Source organism: Salmo trutta, chromosome 5 (assembly GCF_901001165.1).
Source record: "Salmo trutta chromosome 5, fSalTru1.1, whole genome shotgun sequence".
NCBI lineage: Eukaryota > Metazoa > Chordata > Actinopteri > Salmoniformes > Salmonidae > Salmo > Salmo trutta.
This window is the reverse complement of record NC_042961.1, coordinates 37,739,376-37,758,852: the sequence shown is the minus strand read 5'-3', so window position 1 is coordinate 37,758,852 and position 19,477 is coordinate 37,739,376. Positions and strand designations below refer to the sequence as shown.

Here is a 19,477-nt window from a genome sequence, read left to right as displayed (position 1 = left end):
ATATGTGGTTGACCCACCTAGCTATCTTTAGATGAATGCACTAACTGTAAATTGCTCTGGGTAAGAGTCTTCAGCGGTGTGTTTGTGTGTGTGTCCCTCTCTGTGTCCCTGGGCCCACGGAGCACCCGGGCATGTCAGGTGTCACTGACATCTGTGCAAATGGGGTCGTTCTTTTAGCTGTGTGCTTCTCAGCTAATACACACACCCACTCTTGTCACAAAATGTTGCCGCTATGTTGAGCAAGCTCTCACACACAGGGTGGATTATTGCGATTGCGGGGTTAATGTAAGGAGTTAACATTCCAAAAATATTGAACTTTTTCTTTTTTTGTGTGTGTGTGGGGGGCCGGCATGAGAATGTTTTTGCTTAGTTGACAAAAGTAATTGGAGCACGGACCTTGCAACATTTTGACACAAGATGTGGATTCTTTGGTGGTGAGCTCAGGGCTTTGGTGTTTTTTCTTTTTCCCTCTCCTCTCTCTTTCTTTCTCTCTCTCCTCTCCTTCCCCCTCATTAAGCACTATCCCTCTGTGCCTCCCCCCTCCCGCCCCCAACTCAGCCCAGCTGGAGAGAACATAGCTTTTTGCCCAAACTGTGTGTGTGTGTGTGTGTGTGTGTGTGTGTGTGTGTGTGTGTGTGTGTGTGTGTGTGTGTGTAAGCAACATATTCTTCAGCACACCAGAGAATTGGCTAATCAAAGTGGAACTTGTATGCTTTTCCTCCTCATCTCATGTTCCTACCTCTCTGTTTCAGGTGTTAGTTTTAGTGACCCCAAGTTTTCACATGTTCTAGTTTTTTAGTCTCATCTATTTAATCTTTGTCGCTTCTGTCATCTATAACTTTTTATGTGAATGGATGAATAACAAACCTCTTTCTCTCTCCTCTCTCCTTCTTTCTTTCCATCCCTCTCTTTCTCTCTCCTCCCCTCTCTTTCTCTCGCTTCTCCTCTCAGGGAAGCGATGCGGAATTACCTGAAGGAGCGAGGAGACCAAACTGTCCTGATCCTGCATGCGAAAGTTGCACAGAAATCTTATGGCAATGAAAAAAGGTAACCGACCACCACTTAGCCTACGCACCGCTTTCCATACTCTCCCGATTTCCAACATACCTCACACATTCCATACCTAGAAAGGCATGTTGAAGAGTTCCCGGTTTCAATTTAGTTTGTGGGTTAATAGAATGGACTAAAAGGCAGTAGAGAAAAAAGAAAAGCCACATTCCAATGTGTCTGTGTGTGACGTTGGTGTTTTGGCCTCTCCGGCTTTCCATTTCCCACCGCGGGTCAGACGGGGAAGTGAGCAGTTAAGTTCTCTGCAGGGCACATTCAGGTGAAGGCCATAGAGACACAGGGGTTAGGGGTGTAGGGAATAGGAGGTTAAAGTGTAGATGGTAAGGTTAGGCAGGTAGGGCACATTCATGCCCCCAGACACGTAGGGTTAAAGGGTTGCGGAGCACACTGAGGTAAGTAAAGGGTAATGAATTGGGAGAAGTGGGTAAGATTTTGCCTAGTCGTTGTAGGTTGGGTTAGAATGGTGGTGTGTGTGTGTGTAGAGAGTAATTCAGCTGTACTTAATATGGTCATCCTGGGTGAAGTAAATAAATAGATATATGGAGTTAGACAGACTGAAAGGGTTTGAGCCCTGGCTGCCATTACAACAGGACGATCTCTTAGTAAATCAGGAGCTCTCAGCCAACACTGTGACACCTCCGAGGTTTGGAGCACGAGAGAGGAGGAGCAGGTGTGTGTGTGTGTGTGTGTGTGTGTGTGTGTGTGTGTGTGTGTGTGTGTGTGTGTGTGTGTGTGTGTGTGTGTGTGTGTGTGTGTGTGTGTGTGTGTGTGTGTGTGTGTGTGTGTGTGTGTGTGTTAAATAGAGGAATTCCTCCACTCTCCGTGCTTCTCTCTGGTTAAAGTTACACCGACTGGGGCCCCGGGGTCGAGATGTGAGAGAGGCCCATTTTGTGGTCTGACCCGTTGTAGCAATGCACCCAGGGATACATTAGATATCCAGTCATTCTAGTTTTCATAATCAGTCACAAAGCCTAATATACAGAACATTTTATACAGGCCCCATTCCCCTCGTCTACCACTTATTCATTAACTATTGGAGTCATTTACGTAGTCTCTACAGTTTAACTCTACTGTAATGCATCTGTTTAGTCTGTGTTTAGTCCCTATGGTTCGCTCACTGGAACAGGTCCAACTTCCAACATGAGGAGTGTATGCTGGTGTTGCATAGATAATCACTGTTACACAATCATATAGTCACACACACACTTGTGAGTTAGGGTTTGATTCTAAACAGACCAACGTATGTTTGGGTCAGCTCGCTGGGTGTGTGTGTCCCTCTGTATAAGGAAGACCTGTCCAATACATGGCATAGCTGTGTGTGTGTGTGTGTGTGTGTGTGTGTGTGTGTGTGTGTGTGTGTGTGTGTGTGTGTGTGTGTGTGTGTTTACAGTCTGTGTGTGTTGATACACAAAGGAGCTCTGAGCATGAAGGAGTTGCGTGTGTGTATTTGCGTGCTCTTTTGTATTCACAGGGGTTTTCCTCAGAAAGCTCCATCTCTTTATCTCTTCTCTATTGTAGGAGGTGAAAGTAGACATCACTCTCACACAGACTCGTGTTATGTGTCACTCACCTCATCAGACTAGACACACAGTCTCATTTGACAAAGTCATATCGAGAGCAACATAGGCTGACCGACTTTCCTCTTTTCCTCACCAGCTACTACAAATAAAGCACTTTGGTTTGGTTGAAGAGTCATCTAAACTAGGTGTGGGGGATTTCTTAAAAAAATTTGGTGAATTTATAATTTCTTTCTAAAGTGACATGACTTATAAGATGCCATCGAGGATCACTTTGAAAACAAGCGTTGTAATTAATACTTTCAAGTGATATCCACTGGGTCCACATTGTACATTTTGTTGTATATGTCTGTTACCCAAAATTAATTCAATTCAATAGCAAACTAGTAAATGTGTTGTTTTTGGCATCTCCATTGTTCTCCTGACCTGTCTCGCTGATAGGCTGAGGTACTGGCTAAAATGCAAGTTCTTGTCAGATTACAGCTCGCCAAATGGGTTATTGTAATAACATTTCATTCCCCCCCCCCCTTAAATTAAACAAAGTTTTACAGGATTTAAGTAGATGTTTTGCCAAGTTGTCTGTCACGCAAAGAAATCGACTGACACTTCATTCCCAGTGCAATGACTGCCACTGTATTTCGATACCACAGTGCCATCTAGTGGCAGAAAGTGAAACATGAACAAATGTCTAGGCTGTTCTTTTCCGTTATGTCTGCGTAAAGTCATCATATTAATAATTTGGTGTGTAGTTCAGTTATACTGATGGCATTGTGTGTGTGTGTGCGTGCAGGTTCTTCTGTCCTCCCCCGTGTGTGTACCTGATGGGCTCTGGCTGGAAGAAAAAGAAGGAGCAAATGGAGAGAGACGGCTGCTCGGAACAGGAGTCTCAGCCCTGTGCCTTCATAGGGATAGGAAACTCTGACCAAGAGATGCAGCAACTCAATCTAGAGGGAAAGGTAGGGTACACACACATTTCTTTCCTTCACTTTTACTCTCTCACTTTCTTCCTCTCAACCCTCACCTCACTCTCTTGTTCACATGCTCACACACACTACATTGTTACTCTTTGTTTCTCACCTTCTGTCTATAATTATTTCATAATAATGACAAATAATATCTCTGTCACACACACACACTCATATAGACACACGTTCAAAACAGTGCCTCACACTATCTGACAACCGTTGCTTAATCTCACACACACACACACACACACACACACACACACACACACACACACACACACACACACACACACACACACACACACACACACACACACACACACACACACACACACACCAAAGCAAATACTAACCGGTACCTGCCATTCCTAAATAAGCCCATCTTTCTACTCCCTCTCCATCCCTCCACCTCAGAACTATTGCACAGCCAAAACCTTGTACATATCAGACTCCGACAAGAGAAAGCACTTCATGCTGTCCGTCAAGATGTTTTACGGCAACAGCACAGACATCGGCGTCTTCCTCAGCAAGAGAATCAAAGTAATCTCCAAGCCCTCCAAAAAGAAGCAGTCCCTGAAGAACGCAGATCGTGAGTCACACACAACACACAGGCGGACGCGCACACACACACTACACTTTACGAACCAGACCTGGGTTCAAATACTATTTAGAGTATTTAAATGACTTTCAAAGACGTTTCTTTGGAAACACATGTATATTGGAACGTATTTGGAAATACGCTTGGAAAGTATTGGCATTTATTTGAAAATAATCAAATACACAGACAAGTGTATTATCAAATACACATATTGAAATACTCCCATGCATTTGAACCCAGGTCTGTTTGGAATTTGAAATAGTGCGTTTAGAAATAAGTATTTGAAAATATACTGAACAAAAATATAAACGCAACAATTTCAAAGATTTTACTGAGTTACAGTTCATGTAAGGAATTTAGTCCACTGAAATAAATAAATTAGGCCCTAATCTATGGATTTCACATGACTGGGCAGGGGTACAGCCATGGGTGGGCCTGGGAGGGCATAGGCCCACCCACTTGGCAGCAAGGCCCATCCACTGGGGAGGCAGGCCAGGCCAATCTGAATTATTTTCTCCCCACAAAAGTGCTTTATTACAGATATAAATACTCCTCAGCACCCCCCCACCACCACTCAGACGATCCCAAAGGTGAAGAAGCCGGATGTGGAGGTCCTGGGCTGGCATGGTTACACGTGGTCTGCGGTTGTGAGGCCGGTTGGATGTACTGCCAAATTCTCTAAAATGATGTTGGAGACAGTTTATGGTAGAGAAATTAACATTTAAATTCTCTGACATCAGCTCTGGTGGACATTCCTGCAGTTAGCTTGCCAATTGCACGCTCCCTCAAAACTTGAGACATCTGTGGGATTGTGTTGTGTAATGATCATGCTGTTTAATCAGCTAATTGATATGCCATACCTGTCAGATGGATGGATTATCTTTGCAAAGGAGAAATGCTCACGAACAGGGACATTAAACAAATTTGTGCACAAAATTTGAGCGAAATAATCTTCTTCAGAGTGTGAAACATTTCTGGGATTTATTTTTTTTATCTCATGAAACATGGGACCAACACTTTACATGTTGCGTTTATATTTCTGTTCAGTGTAGTTTCAAATAATAGGCTATATATAGGAAATTATTAGAAAATACTTTCAAATAAAATTCGGGAAACATTATTTAAAAATACTCATATGCCGGTAATACGTATTTAAATAACAAATAATCAAATACGCAGATCTGCTATACAAACACAATCTACATGTCAATATCACTCGTAAGGCCCTGCTCAAATGCTTTGAAAAGGCATCCTTCCCTCCTCCCCTCATTGAGGTTACCATTAATCGAACATGACTTTCTTAGTGAAAGATGTATATTGGAACCCTCAATTTCACCTATCTTATCATTGTTCATGAGTGATTACGTCAAGGAAGGGAGGAAGGAAGGAGGCATCTTTTGAAGTACTCTAACCAATGCTGATCTCTACCCTTCACAATGCCGTTATTGCTCTTCAGAGGGCGCTACATCAACAACAAAAAACCGGATGACAACCGAGGCATGAAAATGACCCAATGTTCAATATTGTCAAATACCTGTGTTTGTTTTGCGTTCCGTTCTCTACCCTCTAATCACACTTCTTAATCTCATCTTGCGGTGATGGGGACGTTTTGGGGGTTGTTACGTTTTAGTGTGGTCTCTTTATCTCTCTCTCTGTGTGTCTCTCCTACTGCAGTGTGTATTGCATCGGGGACCAAGGTGGCCCTGTTCAACCGGTTGCGGTCCCAGACGGTCAGCACACGCTACCTACATGTGGAGGGGGGAAACTTTCATGCCAGCTCCCAGCAATGGGGTGCCTTCTACATCCACCTGTGTGAGTCTCATACACACACGCAAGCATGCGCACCAACACACGCTCGTACATGTATACTCACATTTCTCGCACACACACTCAATTCTTAATCAATCCTATACGCTTTCTCATATACACACTAACCACACATACATTTACTGTAGCCTGAATTAATTGTTGTGTGACCATTTCTCATGTGTTGTGTTTCCCAGTGGATGACGAGGAGTCCGAAGGAGAGGAGTTCACTGTGAGAGATGGCTATATCCACTACGGACAGACGGTCAAACTGGTCTGCTCTGTCACCGGGATGGCCCTGCCACGACTGGTACTACCCACCACTTTTACTTTTGTTTCTCACCCCTCACCTCTTTCAATTCTTCTCACATAACTCTTTTTTGTTGTTGTTGTATTTGATATATTTTGTCTTTATGCATGTCAAATGATCTCTCTGTCGTTATTACTGACACACACACACACGCACATTAATTAAAGTTGCCAGTTAATGTCTTGACGTGATTTGTACGCTGCTGCTCCGACAACTAAACACCATCCTCTCTGTGTGGGTCAGATCATCCGTAAAGTGGACAAGCAGACGGCCCTGCTGGATGCAGACGACCCCGTCTCCCAGCTCCACAAGTGTGCCTTCTACCTGAAGGACACAGAGCGCATGTACCTGTGCCTTTCCCAAGAGAGGATCATCCAGTTTCAAGTGAGTGAGACACTTCCTCCCAATGCAACTTCCAACTCAATTTAGTCGCAACCTTCTACTCAAACTACACACTGCCATTTGCCATAATTTTGACCACACCACTTGCTGTTACCAATCAGAATTACCTTTTTAGGAAACGTCTTCCTGGATAGTGACCATTTAGTTAATTTCTACGATAATGACCGATTTGCAATCTTCAAATTGAACATTGTTAATCAGATCCCACCTCAAAATGGAGGACAAAGCTTGTCGGTGCTCTGTGCTGGTCCCCTTTGCTCGAATAGGTCACAGCCTTTGTTTTTCTAAGAGATTTTTATTGCCTTGTGATTCCATCTCAGGGAGATGACCGATTTGGAGTGATCCTCATCCTCTAACTGAGTTAATATAATGTTAAGGTGACACGTAATAGGTCCCTCGCTTAGGTGTTCTCTCTCGATCTAACTCTACATCAGAGATCACCATAGAAACAACAACTTAACCAGGATACAGCGACGGTCATAACAACCACATCTATATTAATTTACCTATCTATATCTACATCTGACGAGCAACCGCTACTGGCTCCCTTTGACGTGTATGTGTGTGTGTCTGCCTCCCCCCAGGCCACTCCATGCCCAAAGGAACCAAACAAAGAGATGATCAACGACGGAGCGTCCTGGACAATCATCAGCACGGACAAGGCTGAGTACACCTTCTACGAGGGCATGGGCCCCGTCCACTCGCCTGTCACCCCCGTGCCTGTGGTCGAGAGTTTACAGGTTAGAAAGGGACACACACACACATATAGACAGACAGACAGACACACACACACGGATGCACACACACGCACTCCATTCCTATCATAAACAACTATTTGTTCCTCTCGCAGTGCTCCAAAAATATTTGTACACACACGTCCTTTAGACCCTTTACGCCATTCCATCTTTTCCTCCGCCAACAAGACATAAACATTTAGACTTGTTGTATTTGTGTGTTTGTGAAGCTAAACGGTGGTGGGGATGTGGCCATGCTGGAGCTGACGGGACAGAACTTCACTCCAAACCTGAGGGTCTGGTTTGGAGACGTCGAGGCAGAGACCATGTACAGGTACCGACACACCTCCCTGCTCCTTTCAGTTTGCGCTATCTCAATACTAGGGTTGTAAAATTCCGGTAACTTTCTCCAAAAGTCCAGCTTTTCCAGCCAATTCTTTTCCAGGGATTTCAGAAACACTTGTGGATTAAAATTAAGTCCAACTGAAGATGCTAAAGATGGCACCGACAGAGATGCCTTTTAATGTATTATTTCTTACATTGTTACCCCAGGAAATCTTAAGTCTTATTACATACAGCCAGGAAGAACTATTGGATATAAGAGCGACGTCAACTTACCAACATTACGACCAGGAATACGACTTTCCCGAAGCGGATCCTCTGTTTGGACCACCACCCAGGACAATGGATCTAATCCCAGAAGCCAACCCAAAACAATAGCGCCGCAGAAGGGGCAGACGGAGCGGCCTCCTGGTCAGGCTCCGTAGACGTGCACATCACCCACCGCTCCCGAGTATACTACTCGCCAATGTCCAGTCTCTTGACAACAAGGTAGACGAAATTCAAGCAAGGGTTGCCTTCCAGAGAGACATCAGAGATTGTAACATTCTCTGTTTCATGGAAACAGGGCTCTCTCGGGATATGTTGTCGGAATCGGTTCAGCCACCGGGCTTCTCCATGCATCGTGCCGACAGAGACAAACAGCTCTCTGGGAAGAGGAAGGGCGGGGGGGGTATGCTTCATGATTAACGACTCTTGGTGTAATCATAACAATATACAGGAACTCAAGTCCTTCTGCTCACCCGACCTAGAATTCCTCACAATCAAATGCCGGCCATATTACCTTCCAAGAGAATTCTCGTCAGTTAACTTCACAGCGGTGTACATTCCCCCTCAAGCAGACACCAAGATAGTCCTCAAAGAACTTCACTGGACTCAATGTAAACTGGAAACCATATATCCTGAGGCTGCATTTATATTAGCTGGGGATCTTAACAAAGCAAATTTGAGAACAAGGCTACCTAAATTCTATCAGCATATTGATTGCACTACGCGTGGGGGTAATACACTCGACCACTGCTACTCTAACTTCCGCGATGCATACAAAGCCCTCCCCCGCCCTCCCTTCGGCAAATCCAACCACGACACCATCTTGCACCTACCGTCTTATAGGTAGAAACTCAAACAGGATGTACCAGTGACTAGAACCATTCAACACTGGTCTGACCAATCGGAATCCACGCTTCAAGATTGTTTTGATCACGCGGACTGGGATATTTTCCGGGCAGCCAAAGAGAATAACATCGACCTATACGCTGACTTGGTGAGTGAATTTATAAGGAAATGCATTGGCGATGTACCGACTGTGACTATTAAAACCTAACCTAACCAGGAACCGTGGTTGTGTGGAGGCATTCGTGCAAAACTGAAAGCGCAAACCGCAGCATTTTACCATGGAAAGGTGTCTGGGGAGGTGGCGGAATATGAACAGTGTAGTTAATCCCTCCGTAAGGTAATCAAACAAGCAAAATGCCAGTACAGGTTCAAAATGGAGTTGCAATTCAACGGCTCAAACACGAGACATATGTGGCAGGGTCTACAGGAAATCAGACTACAAAAAGAAAACCAGCCACGTCACGGACACTGACGTCTTGCTTCCAGATAAGCTAAACACCTTCTTTGCACCCTTTGAGGATAATACAGTGCCACTGTCGCGACCCGCTAACAAGAACTGCGCCCTCTCCTTCTCTGTGGCCGACGTGAGTAAAACATTTAAATGTGTTAACCCTCTCAAGGCTGCTGGCCCAGACGACATCCCTAGCCGCGTCCTCAGAGCATGCGCATACCAGCTGGCTGATGTGTTTACGGACATAATCAATCACTCCCTATCCCAACCTGCTGTCCCCACATGCTTCAAGATGGCCACCATTGTTCCTGTACCCAAGAAGGCAAAGATAACTGAACTGAATGACTATCGCCCCGTAGCACTCACTTCTGTCATCATGGTGCTTTGAGAGACTAGTCAAGGATCATATCACCTCCACCTTACCTGTTACCCTAGACCCACTTCAGTTTGCATACCTCCCTAACAGGTCCACAGACGATGCAATCGCCATCACACTGCACACTGCAGTAACCCATCTGGACAAGAGGAATACCTATGTAAGAATGCTGTTCATTGAGTACAGCTCAGCATTCAACACCATAGTGCTCTCCAAGCTCATCATCAAACTGGAGGCCCTGGGCCTCAACCCCGCCCTGTGCAATTTGGTTCTGGACTTTCTGACGGGCCGCCCTCACCACCTTCACCACGAAGGTAGGAAACAACATCTCCACCTCGCTGACCCTCAACACTGGGGCCCCACAAGGGTGTGTGCTCAGCCCCCTCCTGTACTCCCTGTTCACCCATGACTGCGTGGCCATGCACGCCTCCAAATCAATCATCAAGTTTGCAGATGACACAACAGTAGTTGGCTTGATTACCAACAACGACGAGACAGCCTACAGGGAGGAGGTGAGGGCACTCGGGAGTGTGGTGTCAGGAAAACAACCTCTCACTCAACGTCAACAAAACAAAGGAGATGATCGTGGACTATCGCACCTCCCTATCCACATCGAAGGGACAGCAGTGGAGGAAATGTTTTAATTTAAGTTCCTCGGCGTACACATCAACGACAAACTGAAATGGTCCACCCACACAGACATTGTGGTGAAGAATGCGCAACAGCACCTCTTCAACCTCAGGAGGCTGAAGAAATTTGTCTTGTCACCCAAAACCCTGACTAACTTTTACAGATCCACAATCGAGAGCATCTTGTTAGGCTGTATCACCGCCTGGTACGGCAATTGCTCCGCCCTTAACCGCAAGGCTCTCCAGAGGGTGGTGCGGTCTGGACAACGCATCACCGGGGCCAAACTACCTGTCTTCCATGACACCTATAGCACCCGATGTCACAGGAAGGCAAAAAAGATCATCAAAGACAACAACCATCCGAGCACTGCCTGTTTTCCCTGCTAACATCCAGAAGGCGAGGTCAGTACAGGTGCATCAAAGCTGGGACCGAGAGTCTGAAGAACAGCTTCTATTTCAAGGCCATCAGACTGCTAAACAGCAATCACAAACTCAGAGAGGCTGCTGCCTACATGGAGACCCAATCACTGGCAACATTAACAAATGGATCACCAGTCACTAAACAATGCCACTTTATATAATGCCATTTGAATAATGTTTACGTATCTTTATTATTATTATTATTATTATATTTTTTTTTCACCTTTTATTTAACCAGGTAGGCTAGTTGAGAACAAGTTCTCATTTACAAATGCGACCTGGCCAAGATAAATCAAAGCAGTGTGACACAGACAACAACACAGAGTTACACACGGAGTCAACAATTAACAAGCCAATAACACAATAAACAAGTCAATGACACAGTAGAGAAAAAAAAGTCTATAAACAGTGTGTGCAAATCGCATGAGGAGGTAGGCAATAAATAGGCCATAGGAGCGAATAATTACAATTTAGCAGGTTAACACTGGAGTGATAAATGAGCATATGATGATGTGCAAATAGAAATACTGGTGTGCAAAAGAGCAGAAAAGTTAATTAAAATAAAAACAGTATGGGGATGAGGTAGGTAGATTGGGTGGGAAATTTACATATCTGACATTACTCATATCATATGTATATACTGTATTTTATACCATCTATTGCACCTTGCCTATGCCCCTCTGCAATCGCTCATCCATATATTTATATGTACATATTCTCATTCACCCCTTTTTAGATTTGTGTGTATTAGGTAGTTGTTGGGGAATTGTTAGATCACTTGTTAGATATTACTGCACTGTCGGAACCAGAAGCACAAGCATTTCGCTACTCTTGCATTAACATCTGCTAACCATGTGACCAATACAATTTGATTTGGTTTGAACTGAAACTGTTACAAATGTTTAATGAGCTTTATCCATGAGATATATGTTTCTGAAAAGGGAACGAGGATGTCCCAATTCAGTCTGACCTAATTAGCCATTATAAACTGTAAAAGACTACCACTTCGACAAACCAGGGGACAGCTTACAAAGTAATTGGCCAGTTTACATAATAATGCCATCTTACATTGGTGTGCTTTGATCCAAGTCAAAACAATGTTCTGAGCCAATTTATACTAACTGAACAAAACAGAATTTAATTTAGGCTCAGATATGGGCAGTTTCAAAGTACCCCGAAGGTACTTTTTCCTTTTCATGTAGAATTTTATAGATGAATTGGCGACCCAGTGTTTATGGCTGCTCCCATGAAGGAAGAGTCTTTAGAACAGATGAAAGAGCTCTATGGTTACCATGTGATAAACAATAGGGGTTCTGTATGACTATCAGTGTGCCATTCATCCTGGTTGTAATACGCTACTGGGAGATGCTGTGAGTGAAATGTTGAGGTGGTTGTCGGCTGCAGGATGGTGTGTAAGTGGTCCCAATGTACACTGAGAACGCCACGGTCCCCATTTGACCCAATTGTGTGAGATGTGTGTATCGTGGGATGTTTTACAGGGCTGTTTTTGTACAAGATCTGAGGCACAGCACAGACACTGTGTAAGGTATGAGGGAATATATGGGCCTCCCATAGTGCTTGATGGAAGCATGTTAACCATTGGTATACTTAAATCGTTTTGATATAATCCTTCCTGAAGGACCATGAAAGATAATACTCAACCGACATGTTAATTGTCAACTGACATGGGGTCGTTGCATTACCTATCTTTTTTTTGCCTTTGGTCTACACTGAGGTCATCACAGAGTGAGGGAGTCAACCCAAATATAATTAAATCTAGAGAGCTGAAACCCTCTCTGACTCTTTCTCTCTCTACCTCCGCCTGCAGGTGTGCGGAGAGCATGCTGTGCGTGGTGCCCGACATCTCTGCCTTCCGCGAGGGCTGGCGCTGGGTGCGGCAGCCGGTGCAGGTACCCGTCACGCTGGTGCGAAACGACGGGATCATCTACTCCACCACACTCACCTTCACCTACACGCCGGAGCCCGGGCCGCGGCCGCACTGCAACGCTGCCGGAGCCATCCTGCGGGCGGGCAGCGACCGCCTGCTCACGGCTAGCAGCAACATCGCTAACAACAGCGACGCTAACAACACCTACGGCCCCAACGGCTCCAACGCAGGAGTCACGTCCTCTTCCACGGCCGCCACTGTGGTGTCCTAACACACACACATACACTTATACACACAATATGCCTTGAGAGCAAAACGTACCACATGGTAAGAAAAGACTACAAAGTAAACTGACTCTCTAAAAGTGCTGCATATTGATTTTGGATACAAAAAAAGAAGCTGAAATAGGAAATTGGTCGGACAAAAGGGAGGAAGAGGAGGAATTCGAAGGAAAGAACGATGTCAAAAGTTGTCAACCAACGAAAATAAGCGAAACTGTGTGGGACTCCTTGCCGCTACCATCTCGTCTCTGGTGTTGGAGCTGTGGAATAGGTTCCTATTGGCTCAGAGCACCAGCGCCTTTGACGGCCGTGAGAAAATCGATACCACAACAGCGATGCATCCACCACATGTATAAAATGTTAACATAAAAGGATAGTTTTTGTGCTTTTTTTCCTCTCCCTCTGATCATTTTTTTCCTCCTTTGTTTTTATATGTTGCGTTAGTTTGTGTATGTTTCTGTAAAGGGGGCGAGATGTATCGTTGTTGGAGGGAGAGCGAGGAGTGGGTATAGAGGGACACATATAAAAACGTGATGATGATAACATAGTTTTTATGGACCAAGGATCTTGTATAAGCTTTAGTAAAGGTACATTTTCTCCATACCTTTTTTGTATGAAATATATAGTACACTTTTGTTACCAAATAGTTTCTATTCTCACCCTCCTAGCTTTGGCCTTTTTTGGGGGGGCCAAATCCCGACCTGGCTTGTGTATTATAGCTACCCTTACTCCTTATCTCCGTCAAACGCCTGCTTATTCCCCCCGGTCTTTTGGACGGAACGTTCAATTTTTGATACTTTGCTCTTAAAAAAAAAAAGACTAAGTCTGGGGATTTCTTTTTGTTTTGTTTACCTAACCGAAGGTTCGGTTTGTGTTAGGAAGTAACCTCAGCAGGCCTAATTTTGGATTCTCATTGGTTTTTATGAAGTCTTTAAAAAGAAAAGCTTTAAGCAATGCCTCTGCCTTGTCTGCAATACTCTCTGTGTGCTTCTAGCTACGTTTCCGTTGGAAATTACATCTGTACATCACACAAGGAGCCATAGCGAAGTCTGCAGAATTCTTCCATTTATTTAAAACTTCAAAAACTAGACTTCCACTACCAATTACAAAATAGTTTGTCATTTCCACATACATTTTATGATTCTAGTCATCAAATTGAAAAGGTAGCCTTAGAACTGTATATTATTACTGTGCACACAGTCAGAAGAAATCGTGTCATATATCCCATGTTGAGATCATGCCGATGTATTGGTCGCCACAGAAGTATCTGACGACGTCTTGAAATCTGTCAGTCCGTATACTGTCTCACCAGGCCTTGGTGTCTTCCTGTGTATAGTCCTCTTGGTATTTAAAACTTCCATTGTTTTGAGAAAACAGAAAAGACCAGACACTTCCAATTTGATGTGGCCTTACCGCTAACTTAAATGTCAAAGAGAACCGTTACCCTTCCAACGACCTGCCCTTTCCATTAACGTAACTTGCAAGAACCTGTGTGTTGCAAAAAACAGTCTGTCTTAACACCACTCGTTAAGTTGTTTCATTGGATTACATTACCCATAATGCAATCCATGCACCACTGCTCCAAAACCACATTGTCAGCCTTCTGGAAGATTTGTGGGCCTTTTAAAGAATAATATTAACTCTGTTCAGTGTACAAGTACAACACTTACATAAAATATGTACTTTATTATCACAGTGCCCTGCTTTCTCCATTTTGGCATGGATACATTGTCTTGTGAGTGCTTTGAGCTCCTCTGTTTGGCCTCCTAAAAGCCTTTTAACTAACGTCCTGTGGTTTTTGACCTTACACAACAATTACATGTACATTGTAAAACTCGCTTTCTGAAAGTAGCCACACTCACCGGCTGTATTTATGGTGATCAAGTCTCCTGTTAGAAGTAATAAGGCCTTCTAGATGTGTGTCTGTGTTATTGAATATGTGTATTTGGAAAAACGTACAGCAATATTGTACAGGTCATGTCGTCGTGTCTCTTGGGGTTTGTCTGCCTGACCACTAGTTCACCAGCGTGTGTGTGTGTGTATGTGTGTGTGTGTGTGTGTGTGTGTGTGTGGTGAGGGGGTTGTGAGTGTGTGGGAGAGTGTGTGTGTGTTTGGCTCCTCTGTGTATTCTAACAATGGATCAGTGAGTGAGACTCGCTCCATTTCAAAGCGTCGGTGGGTGGTTGGGTGGGTGCGTGCATACCTGCGTGGATGTGTGCACCGTTCATGTTCCAAACAATCAATGCTCTTGTAAAGATGGACTTTGTTTGGGTCCCGTGCCGTCTTCCGTCTTGATCCAAATATAAAACAAGTGATTGTTTCTCTCTCATTGTAGGAAATAATATGTGGATCAACAAAAATAAAAAAGGCAATACTTTGATCATAGTATTACAGTGGAACTGTATACACTTCCGGGAAGAACTATGATGCTTTAACTTGAATGTCTGCTTATTAATTAAAAAGTATTTCTGGCCTATGTCATTCATGTACCCATTTAACAGTCATATCCCTTTAATAATAGGGAACAAAAAAAGTGTTCTATTTCCCCCCAAAAATGCAAACTTATGGGATGCTTTTTCCCCCCTCCCCATTTAGATTTTTTCCCCCCCTCTATTTTTCCAGCCATTGATGTTAATGTAAACAGTGTAATATTGATATTATTTTAAATTATTGGTATAAAGTTTCCCCCCTTGTCTTATTTTATGTCAAAGAAATAAGTGCATTATTGCCCTTGCTGCCTAGTTTGGCCTGGGTTGTTGATTTACAAAAGGTCGGTCCAGCAACAGTTTTACTTTTTTTATTAATTAAAGCATGGGTGTATCAACCTAAATTGAATAGTTTGTAGCATCAAACCAACATGAGCTTTGTCACTAATCACCTTAATATGGACTTTTTTTACACAACAAAGAGAAATGCTACTGGCCTTTCTTAACCCTTTACTCTATTGTGATATGTCAATAAGGTGGTCACCAAATATGTTTGGGTTTGCGCAGTGTTTTCATTATGCCCGTTTCAGCTGGTAGAGGTGAGCTATATCTTAGATATCAAAGTGAGTTTGGGAACGCCTCTCTAATGCCTAAGGCGTCCTTCAGTCAGTTGCCTATGTCATTCTGCTTGTGTTGTTATATTTCTGTTTTTACACTTTCTGTTGTCTCTCTGGGCTCCACCCTGCCTGCTCCTTACGTTTATCACTGATGCCAGAGTGAGTTTGGAAGGAGTGGCATTGCGCTGCATTTCTTAAACAGTGGAAGGGTAGTGTGTGTTCTCATATCTCTTTGATTATCTTTGCTGGGTCATGTTCAGTAGGCAGGAAATGGAATAAAACGTTGCAAAACGTTTTGCGACGGTGTGCCCTAATGAACATGACACTGGTTGAACTGTTTACATGTACTCTATAGAACAGTGGAGGCATGGAGGATTGGAGCAGGAGGAGAGGGTGGGTCCAGAGAGCAACCATATGGTCAAGAAGAGCATCAGTGCTCCCCTTCCTCAGGTTTCACTCAACAAGGGGAAGGCAGCTCTCCCCCCTACAGGGGTGGAATGTTGTTACATGGCTTTTTATTATCTGAGCAAACTTTAGTAACATGGTAACAAAAGCTCACCCAGCAAAATACAAAATATTCTCCAACTTGTGTGATGCTTTTTGAAAATACTGTATACATACCGGTTTTCATTTTTCTGTCAGTCATATTGTTTGTTTTGTTCTTCCAAAAGCAGCTGTTGTTTTTTTGTTGTTGTAATGAGCTCTGAACTATGTATGTATGTATGTATGTATCCTCTAATATGCCAAATGTCTTTTTACAACGTAGATTTCTCATGCACTGCTAAACGAAACAGGACAGAGCGAGATGCAGCTTTAAATAAATGAAAAGGCGTGTTGGAGGAGCCTTTTCTCTGTTGCACTCAGCCTTACATACTCCCCAAGACTATTGGCTGGCTGCACTATGAAGTGCTTTATGCTTCTCTCTTTCTTTCTGTCTCTCCTCTGTCTGTGTACGTACATTTTGACTTTCCCTCTCATCCCTTTACACTCTTAGCTTTGTACGCTTGGCTTTGCTGCAGTCCGATTTCTTACCTTTCCTTTCTTTTTCCCCTCACACGTCCTTTCACACACACTCTGTCCCCGTCTTACTGTCTCCTCTCTCTCTCTCTCTCTCTCTCTCTCTCTCTCTCTCTCTCTCTCTCTCTCTCTCTCTCTCTCTCTCTCTCTCTCTCTCTCTCTCTCTCTCTCTCTCTCTCTCTCTCTCTCTCTCTCTCTCTCTCTCTCTCTCTCTCTCTCTCTCTCTCTCTCTCTCTCTCTCTCTCTCTCTCTCTCTCTCTCTCTCTCTCAGTGTAATGTTCTAGTAATGTTAAGCAGAGTGTCAGTCCGTCAGTGTGGTAGTATACTCAGTGCTTAAAGGGTTGCTGATAGTAGAAACCTGTGCAGTTTGTAACATTTTAGCAATAACGTGAAAACAAGGGGACAGTTTTTTTTTTTGTTTTTTTTTTGTACATACTGCAGTTCATGCTCAAATCCATATGTCATAAAAAAAATTACTTGCAATATTGGCATAAAAAAAATCAAGAAATAAAAAGTGACAGAATTATGTGTGAAATTAAATGTGTCGTTAACTATATGTATTTATGTTGGAGGACCTCAAGTATGCAAAAAAAAACCATGGTAATATCCTGATAAAGGGCTGACTTAAACGGGCAGTTTGAACAGTAACAAAGCAGACATCTCAGGGATGGGGATTGAGAAATGTAACCACTCTCAAACTCATGGACAGAGCCATGGATGGATACAAGGACTGACCGTCCATGGTATTATAGTTTGAACCATGCTTTGAGGCCATAGTGTTTTTTTATTTTTTACAGTTGCATTGTTTACAAACAAAGGAGCAAAAAAGTTTCTATTTTGGGTTCTGATGGCGTACGAGAGTTGAACTAAACTAATGAGGCATCTAAAAGTTATATTCTTCAAGAATCAATGGGTATATCATTAATTTAAATGTTTAAAACTGGATGTAGCAACTGCAGATTGCCCCTTTAAGCACAGCAAATAGTCAGTCTGTGAAGTAACACCACTCTGCATTTGTTTGTACAACCTGTGCCTCTGAACCAGTTCAGAGGTGAGTGTTTGTTTATGCTTCTCATGAGCTTCGTCTCCAAGAACCACTGGCCCTTCCAATGTAAGCAAATGGAATCCATTGGCAGACTTCTGCACCTTCTTACTCAGGGATTTGAAAGGGCCCCGCCAGACACCAGCAGGTAGTGGAGCAGAGGTCTGCGTCCATACAGTACACATTCCTTGACCGTTTGGAAAAATACATTCGGAGAAATTAACACTACTATACTTTTAATATTCAATTTCCTTTTTCGGGTTATGTATTCCAATGCAAGTTAGATAGCAATGATAAAACTATACAATTAAAATTGACCTAATGCTACAAGAAACAACAAGATAAAAACAACAGTTTGTTATATTTGCGCTGCAGTATATTTTACAACCCAAGTCAACAGAGACCAGGTGTGGTGTGATTGACAGGTTGTGCCGGGAAACATCTCTTTGAAGTAGCGGGACAGACAGGTGCACAGTCCCACACCTCGATAAGGCAACGAGTCATGTCACCCACAGTACCACATGTGGTACAACGATGAAAACACACGCTGACTGGGTCAAGAACGAGAAAACCCGACTGTTTTGTACGCTAATTGCTTGTTTTCGAGTGTGACACTATGCTACAAGGCTAGGACACAAAATAATGCGCAACTGCCTGGAATGGCAAAGATTAAGTCAGTAAGTATTTACATTTGTCTCACTGCCTGTAAAAGGAGGTCACAAAGGTATGGGATGTTCTAAATGTCTTGGGGAACGTGGTGTCATCATTGGGCTGTGGTTTGAAGCTTTCAAGTCCCCGACAAGAATGTATCCAAAGAGAATTTTATGCAGAGAGGAGCAGAACACACACAAGAGGCTATGAAGTACATCCAAGGGGCATTCTGCTTTGAATGCACATGGGGGAGATGGAGAGGTTCTGTAAAGGGGGACTGTGACGATTGTACACATTGGGGGGGTGAAGGTGTGGAGGGACAGTACTGAATGTAAACCTCTTTGCCGTAGACATTACCTAGCCATATTCTTGTACTGTATACGTCAGAGTTTTAATCAGGTGCCACCGTTCCTCAGTCTTTATAGTTTGTTTACCGTTAGTTCTTTTAAAGTCGTATCATCTCCTTGTTAAAAACTCTGGCTGATTTCTCAGTTTCATGAAGTCAACATGCTATGGTTAGATTATCCTGTCTTTGCAATGGCTCCAATATTATCATCAACTCTTTCACTGGGGTTCTCGCAATACATACACGGGGTGTAAAAAAAAAACATGAGGATAACCTTCCTAATATTGAGTTGCACCCCCTTTTTCCTTCAGAACAGCCTCAATTCGTCGGGGCATGGACTCTACAAGGTGTCGAAAGCGTTCCCCAGGGATGCTGGCGCATGTTAACTGCGATGCTTCCCACAGTTGTGTGAAGTTGGCTGGATGTCCTTTTGGTGGTGGACCAGTCTTGATACACAAGGGAAACTGTTGAGCATGAA

The 19,477-nt window shown here is 43.6% G+C and overlaps 1 protein-coding gene across 4 annotated transcripts in view; it reads left to right on the top strand.

The window, feature by feature from the left end:
- LOC115194108 (recombining binding protein suppressor of hairless) overlaps positions 1-15,260 on the top strand; it is an 86,391-nt gene extending 71,131 nt beyond the window's left edge. For 3 of the 4 annotated variants that reach the window (XM_029753488.1, XM_029753486.1, XM_029753489.1), the window contains 9 exons: positions 952-1,047; positions 3,376-3,541; positions 3,965-4,139; positions 5,820-5,960; positions 6,152-6,264; positions 6,508-6,648; positions 7,251-7,406; positions 7,631-7,734; positions 12,560-15,260. In XM_029753488.1, the coding sequence (XP_029609348.1) occupies positions 952-1,047; positions 3,376-3,541; positions 3,965-4,139; positions 5,820-5,960; positions 6,152-6,264; positions 6,508-6,648; positions 7,251-7,406; positions 7,631-7,734; positions 12,560-12,890 (1,423 nt within the window). In that variant the 3' untranslated portion in view covers positions 12,891-15,260. The remainder of the gene's footprint in view (positions 1-951; positions 1,048-3,375; positions 3,542-3,964; positions 4,140-5,819; positions 5,961-6,151; positions 6,265-6,507; positions 6,649-7,250; positions 7,407-7,630; positions 7,735-12,559) is intronic. The other variant, XM_029753487.1, reaches the window with a different exon arrangement.
- Positions 15,261-19,477: the final 4,217 nt, after the last annotated feature.